The sequence below is a fragment of the Hyperolius riggenbachi genome, chromosome 6, assembly GCF_040937935.1.
Source record: "Hyperolius riggenbachi isolate aHypRig1 chromosome 6, aHypRig1.pri, whole genome shotgun sequence".
Taxonomy (NCBI): Eukaryota; Metazoa; Chordata; class Amphibia; order Anura; family Hyperoliidae; genus Hyperolius; species Hyperolius riggenbachi.
In genome coordinates, this window is record NC_090651.1 from 31,602,055 (window position 1) to 31,615,110 (window position 13,056).

The 13,056-nt window shown below is 47.4% G+C and overlaps 1 protein-coding gene across 5 annotated transcripts in view; it reads left to right on the forward strand.

Annotated features, from left to right (window-relative positions):
• Positions 1–8,564, forward strand: part of OSBPL9 (oxysterol binding protein like 9) — a 214,765-nt gene extending 206,201 nt beyond the window's left edge. For all 5 annotated transcript variants that reach the window (XM_068239067.1, XM_068239068.1, XM_068239069.1 and 2 more), the window contains 4 exons: positions 49–127; positions 1,111–1,202; positions 5,876–6,011; positions 8,187–8,564. In XM_068239067.1, the coding sequence (XP_068095168.1) occupies positions 49–127; positions 1,111–1,202; positions 5,876–6,011; positions 8,187–8,258 (379 nt within the window). In that variant the 3' untranslated portion in view covers positions 8,259–8,564. The remainder of the gene's footprint in view (positions 1–48; positions 128–1,110; positions 1,203–5,875; positions 6,012–8,186) is intronic.
• Positions 8,565–13,056: the final 4,492 nt, after the last annotated feature.

Consider the following 13,056-nt stretch of genomic DNA (forward strand, 5'->3'; position numbering starts at 1 on the left):
ATGATAGTCTTTGTTTCAATGTAAATAATTCTCCCATCTCTCCTGCAGCCCCCCCAATGACAAGAAGTCTTTCTGCTCAGTGGAAGGAGAGTGGAACGGAGTCATGTATGCAAAAAATGCTAATGGTGTAAGTTCAGCTTTATGTGCTGCCGGCAGCTCTGTTCCTTTTGTTGCTGTGCGTGTAGTTTGCCTTCTTTAACCCTTTGGGGGCCGGCTGCCTAAGAACCAGAGACAAAGCACCCTTATGTATTTTCCCATATATATCAATGGGAACATGGTAGTAATCACCTATTCTGCTCTTTGTTTCATTATACACTGCTTAGACTGCCTGTTATCAGCCCTGATAAGAATCCCAGACTGAGCATTCTGTCTGGCTTTGCTCGTGCTGATTATAGCTAAGTCAGTCTTCTGTGATGTCTTTTTAATCCCAACCCTGCCCCCTTGTGGCTCTGCTTTCCTGCTATGTATCCTCCTAGCAGGAAATCAGAGCCACAAGGGGGCAGGCTTGGACTTGAAAAAACATCACAGAAGACTGACTCAGCTATAATCATTCTGAGCAAAGATCCTCCTCTCCCCCTCCTACCGCCGCTGCTGTAACAGTGATCACTACGATCCGACGATGATCTTAAGGATTACGTGATCAGGAGCCAATCACAATGGCTCCTGATCACCGAGGGGAGATGTCAGCTGTCATATGGCAGATCTCCCTTCACGGGTGCACACGATCTCATCGGGAGCGAAAATGGCAGGTGGCGTGAAGTCCTACGCCGCATCAGGCTTAGACAGCCACAAGTGCGGCGTAGGATTTACCACGGGCGGTGCCCAAAAAGGTTAATTGAAGGTATTTGTGATAATTCAGCTTTAAGTGAGCAACTGTAACTTCCCACAATTCATCACTACTGAATATGCAAATTATCCCTTTACGCCCCTGAAGCCAGGCTTGCCTCCAGAGCCGCTGGTGTATAGCAAAGCAGCAGTTCTGGATGTAAGCCTGGCTTCAGGGTCATAAAGAGATAATTTGTTTATTCAGTAGTGATGCATGGTGAGAGACCGCAGTTGTCTCCTGAGCGGTCGGAGCCTCTCTGCTGATCTTGTGCTGTTTTTCTGCAGGAAAATGTCGTTTTTATAGATACCAAGAAAATGCCTACAGTAAAGAAGAAGGTGCGAAAGCTGGAAGACCAAATAGAATATGAATCTAGGAGGTGAGTGTTCCGAGGCAGGACTGTACGGGAATCTGCTACCCTCCACCTAAATAGAATCGCATAGTGTAGTTCTTAGGTGGCCATACACTTATCCATGTTTCTTGCTGAAAACCAGCAGATTCAAATCTGCTAGAAATCAATGCTGCAAACAATGGCTGATTGATTTTGTGTCTTAAAGAGACACTGAAGCGAATACATTTTGCCATTTTTACCTTGTAATTCGTGTCAGGAGTCTCAGCAGGAGTAAACCGCTGCATCCCCACCGCAAAACGAGGGCTTTAGACCCCCCAAATCCCTGTGCAAACATCCACGACCAACTTGGCCGAGGATTGTGCTTCCCTGAGAGGCAGAGCTTTTCAGCTGCAGCTCTGCCTCTCCTGACGTCAATCGCCATGCGGATCTCCTCCTCTCCCCCTCACCTCTCTGTGAAGGAAGAGTGAGAGGGGCGGGGGAGAGGAGGAGATCCGCATGGCAACGTCAGGAGAGGCAGAGCTGCAGCTGAAAGCTCTGCCTCTTTCAGGAAGTGCTGCCCGGATTGTCCCCCGGGGATTTGGGGGGTCTAAAGCACTCGTTATGCGGCAGTTTACTCCTGCTGAGTCTCCTGAAGCGAATTACAAGGTAAAAATGGCATCATTTATTTGCTTCAGAGTCTCTATAAATGAGTCAATCACACTGGGCGGAATAGATCGCATGAACTGCGGTGGGTCGCGAGCGTGGCAGTAGCGGCGTACCATTACGGGAACGACTGATGTGCAGTTTTGGCAGCAGAGCTTACACTCACTAGCCCATCCATTGTCACGTGTCTTATCTTCATCCTCGCCGGGTGCTCCTCACTGTCTTTTCCCTCCCAGGCTACCTGTGTCACATGACAAGCGCTAGAGGCCAAACACTAGAGGCTTGTAGTGGTTATTTCAAGTATGTGCCACTGTGACTAGTGCCATCACACACACGCCCCACATGTAAAACACCGGCAGCCACGTGGGGCACCAATGCGGAAATACAGCGCGGACACGGGTAGACACCGTCACAGGTAACTCATCTTAAAGAGGAACTCCAGTGAAAATAATGTAATGAACAAAAGTGCTTAATTTTTACAATAATTATGTATAAATGATTTAGTCAGTGTTTTCTCATTGTAAAATCTTTTCTTTGCCCGATTTGCATTCTGACATTTGTCACATGGTGACATTTTTACTGCTGGCAGGTGATGTCAGTAGAAGTAGCTGCTGCTTGCAATTTTGGCAGTTGGAAACCGCTATAAACAGCTATTTCCCACAATGCAACAAGGTCCACAGACAGGAAACTGCCAGGACCATGGTCCTCACAGTTTACTGTGGGAGGGGTTTCAGCTATACAGAGCCCCCTGATGATCTATTAGAGAAAAGGTAAAGATTTCTCATGGGAAATGGGTACCAGCTACTGATTGGGATGAAGTTCAATTCTTGGTCACGGTTTCTCTTTAAAGTGAATGTTTACCAGATTTAAAAAGAAAAAGTCAGATACTCACCTAAGGAGAGGGAAGGCTCGGTCCTAATGAGCCTTCCCCCTCCTCTCCCGGTGCCCGGTCCCGCGCAGGATCCCCCGTGGCAGTATTCGACCAGTTTGGTCAAATACTGCCACTTCCGCATGCCTTCGGGAGCTATCGGAAGCCTTCGGGAGCACTCGGGCTCCCGATGACGCGGCCGCTCCATACTACACATGCGCGAGCGCCCTCTATGACGCACTCGCGCGTACGTAGTATGGAGCGGCCCGTCTTCGGAAGCCCGAGTGCTCCCGAAGACCTCCGAAGTCCCTGCGGCGGCGGACGCGAACGGGAGAGCCAGCGCGGCACCGGGAGAGGAGAGGGAAGGCTCATTAGGACCGAGCCTTCCCTCTCCTTAGGTGAGTATCTGACTTTTTCTTTTTGAATCCGGTACCCATTGGCTTTAAAGGAAACCTAAAGTAAAAAAAAATGCTCATTTACTTAGCTGGGGCTTCTTTTTAGTCCCCTGAAGTCTTCCTGGTCCCTCATAGTCATCCCACACTCCCCCGTTCCTCCGGTGTCCCCCTCCAACACTGGCTGCGTGGCCCTGTCCTCTGTCACACTTCCGTGGCTGGGAGTGCTCTATGCTTGCTTGCTATTGTGCATTCGCAGAACGCTCCCGGCCACAGTAGCAAGATGGAGCATGCGCACTGGCCGACCGATTACGGATGGGGACAGCGGAGGAACGGCTGAGCGCAGGATGACAGCAAGCCACCGTGGGCTGGAGGAAACCCCAGACATGTAAATAGGTATTTTTTTTTTATATAATTTTTTTATTTTAATGCACTCACTGGTGGGCACATAAAACATTTGGGTGGACGTCACGAGGCTGATTCCTGAAAGATTTCATGGCTCCGGTGTATGGCCAGCCCTCTGATCAGATTTGAGCTCCCAACTACAGTTGTAAAATTAAAAAAAAAAATGTTTACTTCTTCCTTATAGCTGCCCACCTGTTGGCTGTAATTATTAAAGGGACTCCGAGCACCTCTCATGGTTATGCCTTTAAGACTCCGACCAGTACCAGTCCCTGTTAGAGAAGTGCATCACTGAATGAAGCAGGAAGAGGAAGTGACACGCATGGCCATTGCTAGAGGCTCCTCCAGAGGGGTCATAGCACGACTTTGTTGGAAGTCGTCTGGCTTAAAGGCATGCCCATGAGAGGTGCTCGGAGTCCCTTTAAACATAAAATATTTATATGTAATATTTCATATCTACTTAAACACATCAAATAGATCTGCATAGTAGCGTGTGAAGCTCTGGTTAGAAGCATGCCGTGGGCGGGGCCAGACTTCACATGGAAGAATGCAGGTAGTCCCCGGTTAACGAACAAGATGGGGGACTGTAGATTCATTCTTAACCTGAATCTGTTCTTAAAGAGACTCTGTAACATGAAAAACCTCCCCTGGGGGGTACTCACCTCGGGTGGGGCAAGCCTCCGGATCCTAATGAGGCTTCCCACGCCGTCCTCTGTCCCACGGGGGTCTCGCTGCAGCCCTCCGAAGAGCCGGCGACAGGCCAGATTGTGACTTCAATATTTACCTTTGCTGGCTCCAGCGGGGGCGCGGTGGCTGCTTTCGGCACGGAAATACCCGATCTCCGTTGGGTCCGCTCTACTGCGCAGGCGCCGGAAACTTGCGCCGGCGCAGTCGAGCAGACCCGACGGCGATCGGGTATTTCCGCCTACTTCGGAGCCGACAGCCGTCAGAGCGCCTGCGCAGGAGCCGGGAAGGTAAATATTGACGTCACCGCTGCACGGAGGGCTGCAGCGAGACCCCCGAGGGACGGAGGACTGCGTGGGAAGCTTCATTAGGAGCCCGAGGGTTCCCCCACCCGAGGTGAGTACCCCCCAGGGGACGTTTTGTCGTTACAGTTCCTCTTTAAAAGGAGCCTTAACTGAGAAGGGATATGGATGTTTCCTTTTAAACAATACCAGTTGCCAGGCAGTCCTGCTGATCTTTGGCTGCAGGAGTGGCTGAATCACACACCTGAAACAAGCATGCAGCTAATCCAGTCTGACTTCAGTCAGAGCACCTGATCTGCATGCTTGTTGAGGGGCTGTGGCTGAAAGTATTAGGGCTCGTTTCCACTATAGCGAATCCGCATGCGTTGTCCGCATGCGGATTCGCACAGTCAATACAAGTGGATGGGCCTGTTTCCACTTATCAGTTTTTCTGTGCGTTTTTTTGTGCAGGATTTTTCTGCACGGCAGAGCCCTCAGAATTCGCCTGCGTGTGGAATGCATGCGAATCGCACACAATGTATTTCATAGGGAAATCGCATGCGTTTTCCCTATGCGTTTTTTGCCGCGAATTCGCATAGGTACCAATGTAAATTCACACAGGCAGTGACATGGTAAAAATCGCATATGCCCTCACCTATGCGAATTCACGGTAAAAAACGCATGCGGAATCGCATTCACATGCGATTTCATCAGCGGTGGAATCCAGGCGATTCCGCACCGCAATAGTGGAAACGAGCCCTGAGAGACACAGGATCAGCAGGGGAGTCAGGCAACTGGTATTATTTTAAAAGGAAAAATCCAAATCCTTCTCAGTTTAGGTTCCCTTTAAGTCAGAACATTGTGCCATCTCTGTGCCTCCAGTGTCTCCCTCTGTGTTACCTCTGCCCTCAGTACCTGCTTATACAAGTTTAAAAGCCATTTTTTCTTTGAATTTTTTTAAACTTAATTTTCTCAAAGACTACAAGTCCAATTTGAGAAAAAAAACATTTTTTTGACTTGTTCCCATGGAAATCCATGCCGTTCGTATCGGCGGGTCGTTCTTAAGTCGAGGACTACCTGTACACAAAATGTTTTACACAATTTTACTTGGCTCAATGTTAAATGTAGATTAGACTTTAAAAATATTATTTTTTTACACAAGGCCACTTTGAATCTCGGAACGGCAGAAACAGTAAGTGTTTTCACATACAGGATTGTGACATTAAAGTGAGGTCATGTTCTGTGGTTAGATTAGAGGCAGATAGAGCTTAGTACAGTTCAATAGCAGCATTTGAGTGTGGCCTTCTGGATGTTATAGCATCATTTCAGCGCACTGCATATATCCTGCACTTCCCCCAAGTCGGCCTATAGAGGGCAGTATTTACCTGTCTCATTTCAGCCTATGTATGTTTGTATTTATCATGTCATCAGGTTGTGGAGAGACGTGACTTACAACTTGAAGATCAGAGACATTGAAGCCGCCACAGAGGCCAAGCACAGCCTGGAAGAGAGGCAGCGGGCAGAAGCAAGGGAGCGCAAAGAGAAGGAGACACAATGGGAGACACGTGTGAGTATTTGCTAGTGGCATGTGGGGTATTGCTAGAGAAGGGAGTAACTGCTAGTACTGCCACCCATTTATACGGTGTCTGACATCAGAGGGGCACTTCTAAAGACACCTGAAGCGAGAGGGTCTTGGCGGCAGCCGTATTTATTTCCTTTTAAGCACTTGAGGACCGCAGTGTTAAACCCCCCCTAAAGACCAGGCCATTTTCACTAAATTGGCCACTGCAGCTTTAAGGGCTTGCTGCAGGGCCGCATAACACAGCACACAAGTGATCCACGCTTTCTGTTGGTGGGGTCTGATCGCTCCCCCAATGTTTATTTATTTTTTATTTATTTACAAATCCCCCTCCCTCCCCCCATTAGCGTGATCGGCTGTGAAAGGCTTTAACCTATCACAGCGGATCGCTTTCCTGCCTCTGGAGGGAACAGCCGAGTGACTCGGCTGTCCCCTGTACAGCACTTCCTTAACTACTTTCGCCTCCTGGATGTACTAGCTATGTCCAGGAGTCCATGTGCGCATCCGTGCGCTCCCAGCCGCGGATCGTTGGCCCAGGAATCAATGAATTTAAAATGGGTCTATGGTGCCCGATCACTGATTCTTCTCCCCCGCAGAAAAAGCGACGGCTTCTCTCGGAAGCTTCACTTTTTCTAGCTCTTGCGTCCCTCTAAGTGTATATGTTACGCTTAGAGTGAGGTCATGTAAACAAACTCATGGCTGCCATCTTGTGGCCAAAAAGTAAAACTACAACTAAATGTAAAAAAAAATAAAAATACATATTTACAGAAAAGAATTACTGTTTACATCCTACCCTCCCAAAAATACGCAAATAAAATGTTTAATATAAAAAATAAATAAAAATAAAAAATGTAGATATTTACCTAAGGGTCTAAACTTTTTAAATATCAATGTAAAGATGAAATATTTTTTTTTTCTTTTTTTAATTTTAAACTTGTAACTAGTGATGGATGCAAAACGGAAAAAATGCACCTTTATTTCCAAATTAAATATTGTCGCCATACATTGTGATAGGGACGTAATTTAAACGGTGTAATAACCGGGAGAAATGGGCAAATACAATACGTGAGTTTTAGTTATGGAGGCATGTATTATTTTAAAACCATAAGGGCCCTTTTCTACTAGCAATTGCTAGCGTTCGCGCTGAACGCTAGCGATTGCGATTCCACAAAAGTACAAAATTTTGCGGCAATTTCCCGACGTTTGCGATCGCGATTTTGCTATGCACTGCATAGCAAAATCGCGGCAATAATTTTTCTGCTGCGCAATCGCGATTAGGTAAAAAAATGAATCGCGGTAGTGGAAATGACCTACCGTGATTCCTATGTTAAAAGCAAACCGTAGCAATTTGCAAAATCACTAGTGGTTTGCGATTTTGCAATTCAGCAATCGCAAACGCGCTAGTGGAAAAGGGCCCTCATGGCTGAAAACTGAGAAATAATGATTTTCTTCCGTTTTTTTTCTTATTCTTCCTGTTAAAATGCATTTACAGTAAAGTGGCTCTTGGCAAATGTACCACCCAAAGAAAGCCTAATTGATGGCTGAAAAAACAAGATATAGATCAGTTCATTGTGATAAGTAGTGATAAAGTAGTGATAAAGGCTAATGAATGGGAGGTGAACATTGCTCGGATGCATAAAGTGAAAACGACTGAAGGCTGAAGTAGTTAAGGTGCTTACACAAGCCGTATTTTTACAAGTGACGGGTCCATCAGACCCTCCCGTGCACCTAGCCCAAGTGCGTACTAGCCCATTGATTAACAGGAGTTCTCAGTTTTTCTGTGCAGAAAACGCGCACAAAAACAGTCAAGTGTGTCCCCTGCCTTACTGACAGGTTTCAACTGTACCACCTCCACCCAGGGGAGTGGCTTTTGAAAATGATGGAAATTCTGAGAATCCCCCATGAGGGGATGTACAGACCAATTTCACCACCTCCATGTAGTTTGAGGGTTCACCTAACAAAATCTGCTCATAGTATTCAATATCTTTTATCACTATCTTTTATCCCTATCTTTTGACCCTCTTACTATATGGAAGTGGCAAAATCGGTCAGTGATTGGCCAATCATAATTGAAAGTGTGTACCAGGTTTTCTCACACGTTCTCTATGTCTCGCCTCACGTACTGTGCTGTTTGCACTAACCAGATGTGTTGTCTTCCCTCAGCTGTTCCACGAGGACGGGGAGTGCTGGGTGTACGATGAACCGCTACTGAAGAGGGTGCCCGTCAAGAATTGACCGGCCTACAGAACAATCTTCACAACAATAAAGACGAGTCCAGAAATACTACAAGGTATTGAGAGGTGTAGACTCTCCCTGTGGTGCTGAGAGCGCCCCGACACTGCAGCGGTTCCTTTACTCAGGGATACTGGACTTTACAGAGTGACAAATCACACAGGACTCGGGGCTCCGGCAGCACATCGTCTTCATGCTCTTCATACTCTATGCTTTATGAGGTTCCGGACTTCCCAATAGAACGTTCGGCTGGCCACTAATCTCTGCCAGCGACCATCTTGTTTTGGCGAATAAACATTAGAGCCTGGGTTTCAGGCGAATCCTTTGTGTTAAAACCAGAGCTTCAGCATTACATAGGAAACTAGCAAGTCCAGAAAGATTTACTACCCAAAGTACAGCAAAAGAAATTAGTCTTTGGATATCTAGAGACAGAGATCTACTGGGGCCTAATGTCCCCCAAATCGGCCCTGTCTGCCAGGAACGGAGGTGACATCCTCTACAAGTACGTAGCTTTTCATAATCAAAATTTAAATTAGATCTCCCGGGGAGGGGGGGTTACTTACTTTTGCCGTTGCTTATAGATAATGCGTTTCACTCACAGTCCATGTAACTCCACCACTTCCTCCTTCCTGGTTTGACGGAGGAAGTGGTGGTGTTATGTGGCTCGCGATTGGAACGCATCGTCTATTGGTGACGGCACAATTTAATTTAAATTTCGATTGTGAGTAGCTACGTACTCGTAGAGAACAACAGTAATCCTCTCCTGTCTACCCAAAGAAGGTAGGAAGTGGGCCAGAGGGTGTGGCCTCTGGGCTGTTGTCAGAAGCCCCGCCTTCCAGTTTGCCTCCTGATTTGATTGTTCTCTACAACTGCCGGTGTGCGTTGGAGGGGCACTAGGCCACAGTAGCCATTAGACATGGTCAATGAGATGCATAGAATTCTGCAATTAATGCAAGTCGTATGCAGATTTGATTTGGGACAAACCGGCAGGTAATACATTTGCATGTCCCAATTAAAAGGATACCCAAGGTGACATGTGACATGACATAGACGTGTGTGTACAGTGCCTAGCACACAAATAACTGTGCTGTGTTCCATTTTTTCTTTCTCTGCCTTAAAAAGTTTATCAGGTATGCAAGTTGCAGACTCTGTCCTGACTCAGACAGGAAGTGACTACAGTGTGACCCTCACTGATAAGAAACTATAAAACACTTTGTATAAATAAACTGGAGGGAAAGGACATTGTTGCCTCAGCTGTCATTTTCTGTGGTTGGTTTATTGAAGGACCGAGGTGACATGTGACATGATGAGATGGACATGTGTATGTACAGTGCCTAGCACACAAATAACTATGCTGCGTTCCATTTTTTTTTTCTCTGCCTGAAAGAGTTAAACATCGGGTATATAAGTGGCTGTGCCTGTCTGAGTCTGGACTGGGTCCGACTACAGTGTGACCCTCACTGATAAGAAATTCCAGCTATGATCCTGGAAATAGACAATGAGATTTTTCTGCAGATTTACTGTCCGATCAATTTCCTTTCTCTTCTATGAGAAATCAATCAGAAAAATGATCAAAAATCAGATCGGACATGTCAGAAATTATCTGTTGAACCATCTGTCTGCCAAAAATTCTCATGGTGTATTCCCAGCATAAAACACTTTCCTAGTAGAAAATGGCTCCTGAGAGCAGGAAAAAGATAGAAAGGGTCAATAGTTCATAGATTTTAGCTCTGGCATACTTCAATGAATGTGTCATTGAGCAAAAACAATAAAACAGTTAAAACTTAAAAAGTAGATTGAAACATAACTGTGGACTATCTTAAAAAGTCATTTTTAGGAGAAGAAAGATGGATACAATCGTTTATTTCATTCGTTTATTTTCGCCTTGGGTGTCCTTTAAAGCTTTTATATAAGATGTATTAAATGTCCATGCAAGTCACAAATATTAGCATCTTACTGACCATTTGTAGTGGCTAGATTTCTGTATCCAGGCATCCTAGGCATGGTGGGGGGAGGGGAGGTGCAGACGGGTAACCGTACTCATATGCACATGTACAGTTGCCCTATATTGTCACCTTCCTAACAAAGGGGCACTAGATACATTTGGTGGTGACGTAACCGGTTTTTCTTTTTGTAAAGTTTTGGATACAGTGGAGACGCATTGCACCCTCTGGTGGTCGTGAACATTGGGGCATCACTAAGCCGAACTCTCTCTTTTTATAGCGTGCCTGTTCACAGTGAGGAATTTCATTTGGGTTCTGCAAAACTGGAGAATGTTGAGGATAGGCAAACCTGGCCTGGATATTCTATAAGTTGTGTCTACGTTCACATTTTGGATTACTGACGAAATTATTCGGGATCACTTTGGAGTCGCATACGTAGCTTTAAAGAGGATCTGTAACATGAAAAGATCCCCTGGGGGGTACTCACCTCGGGTGGGGGAAGCCTCCGGATCCTAATGAGGCTTCCCACGCCGTCCTCCATCCGTCAGGGGTCTCGCTGCAGCCCTCCGTGGAGTCCGTGCAGCAGTGACGTCCATATTTACCTTCCTGGCTCCTGCGCAGGCGCTCTGACGGCTGTCGGCTCCGAACTACACGGAAATACCCGATCGCCGTCGGATCTGCTCTACTGCGCAGGCGCAAGTTTCCTGCACCTGCGCAGTAGAGCGGACCCGAATGAGATCGGGTATTTCCGTGTAGTTCGGAACGGAAAGCAGCCACAGCGCCCCCGCTGGAGCCAGCAAAGGTAAATATTGAACTGACAGTCGGCACAGTCGCCGGCTGTTCGGAGGGCTGCAGCGAGACCCCCGTGGGACAGAGGACGGCGTAGGAAGACTCATTAGGATACTTACCTGGGAGGAGTGAAGTCTCTGGGTTCTGAAGAAACCTTCGCATGCTTCCCATCTACCGTTGCCGATTGTGGACTCCTCCCTCCGAAGGAGTCAGACAAAGAGCTCCTGGCTGCGCTCCTCCTCAAACACGGGTATACTACGCCTACATGAGCATGGCCACGCCAGTGCAGTAAGCCAGAGCCGCATGTGTGGCTGCATACGTGCGGCCCCTCTTGCACTAGTGCAGTGCGGCTGCACTCGTGCAAGAAGAGGAGCGTGGTTGTGATGTGCAGTAGGGTCCCGAGCAGTGGAGGACTGCGTGGATTCAGAGGCTTCCCTTTCCTTGGGTAAGCATTTGCTTTTTTTATGCTTCAGGTTCTCTTTAGTCGACAAAATGAACTGAAGAGTGAAGATCAGTAATTGGTGAATAAAGTGTCTGTTGGGATACCGCTGTAGCAGGAAGTGTTGTGATAAAACCCGGGATAACCTGGATTTAAGAAAATGACACTGCAGCTTTGTATTACTAGTGATCCAATAACCTGCAAATCTTCCAGCAGTCCTCACCCTCTGCTCAAATCACATGAGGGTTGAAAACATCTGCCCTGCAGAGGAGGTTTTTGTTGATTTAGGCCAAGTTTCCAGCACAACATTTGTACTTCAGTCTCCTGGTGGCGGAGAACGTGTGCTGCTAAACACCATTACATCTACATTCTTATGCCCCAGACCAGCATCTGTGACCTTTCAGGAAAGGGCTCCAACCAGGAGAAACAGGACATTTACCTCATTCGTGTCCAGGAGCTGCACTGCAACAGCAAGAGAGGCGACATTTTACCAGTAGGAACGCAAACCGCAACTAAAACACTTTCCAATTCTTCCACACTGTATTTAAAAAGAAATGCTGGCGTAGCACTTTAAGGAGCAACTCTGCCTAAAATGAGTCTGTATGTGTTCCATGTGGCTGACGATGGGCTGCAGCCCCACGGGGGAATGCCTATGGATTCTTCACAAAATGACCCAAGTGTAACCCATTACTAGCCATAGTCTGGGGTGTGGACAGGCCTCCCCCTAAAGTGGGTGTACCGTAAACAAGGATGAGCATTCCATGGACCAGACCATGGGGGGGTGGGGGTGTTAATTCAATGTACAGTGCCCTCCATGGTGCGTTCCATCTCTCCAGCTATATCCTACTTCCGGCTGTGTAGAAGTGTTGAGACATGGAAGGCAGCATGGAGGGCAGTGCATGGAGGCACGTCAAGATTAAAGCGGAACTGAAACCTGTTAAAAAAAAAAAAAGAGAGCTTCACTTACCTGGTGCTCCTACCAGCCCCCTGCAGCCACCTTTTGCCCTCGCCATCCTGGACCGATCCTCAGTTCCCCCGCCGCGGCTCACTTTTTTCTCGTACTGGAAGCCGGCTTCTAAGTCGACCTCCACTGCGCCCTGGCCACGCGTATCCTAGTTCCTGTAGCCAGGAGCGCTCTGCGCAGGCGCAGCACGAGAAAATCTCCACTACACCTGTGCAGTACGCGTCTGGCCACGGGAGCGTGAACGAGGATGTGTGCAGCCAGGGCTGTGCAGTGCACTTAAGCTGTGCAAAGTGAAAAGTGGCGAGGTACCAGAGCATCAGTCAGTGGCTGCATGGGCACAGGTCAGCTGCAGGAGGCTGGCAGAGGCACCAGTTAAGTGAAACTCTTGTTGTTTTAACAGGTTTCAGTTGCGCTTCAAGTTAACACCTCCTCCCTCCGCTCTCCATAGTGCTTCAAATACTTGTTCTGTTCCAAATCATTCGGAACAGCATTCCGATATGAAACACTCATTCCCAGTAGTGGAGATTTCACTGGAGGGCATTACCCCTTCGCAGATTCCTTCCATCGATGTGGAGTAGAGTTGTTCTTTGAGGGTAAAGGCTTGTGTAGTATTCCAGCTGCCTCCTCCCTCCCCGGCGCCACATTCTCCCTGGTCTGTGACGATGG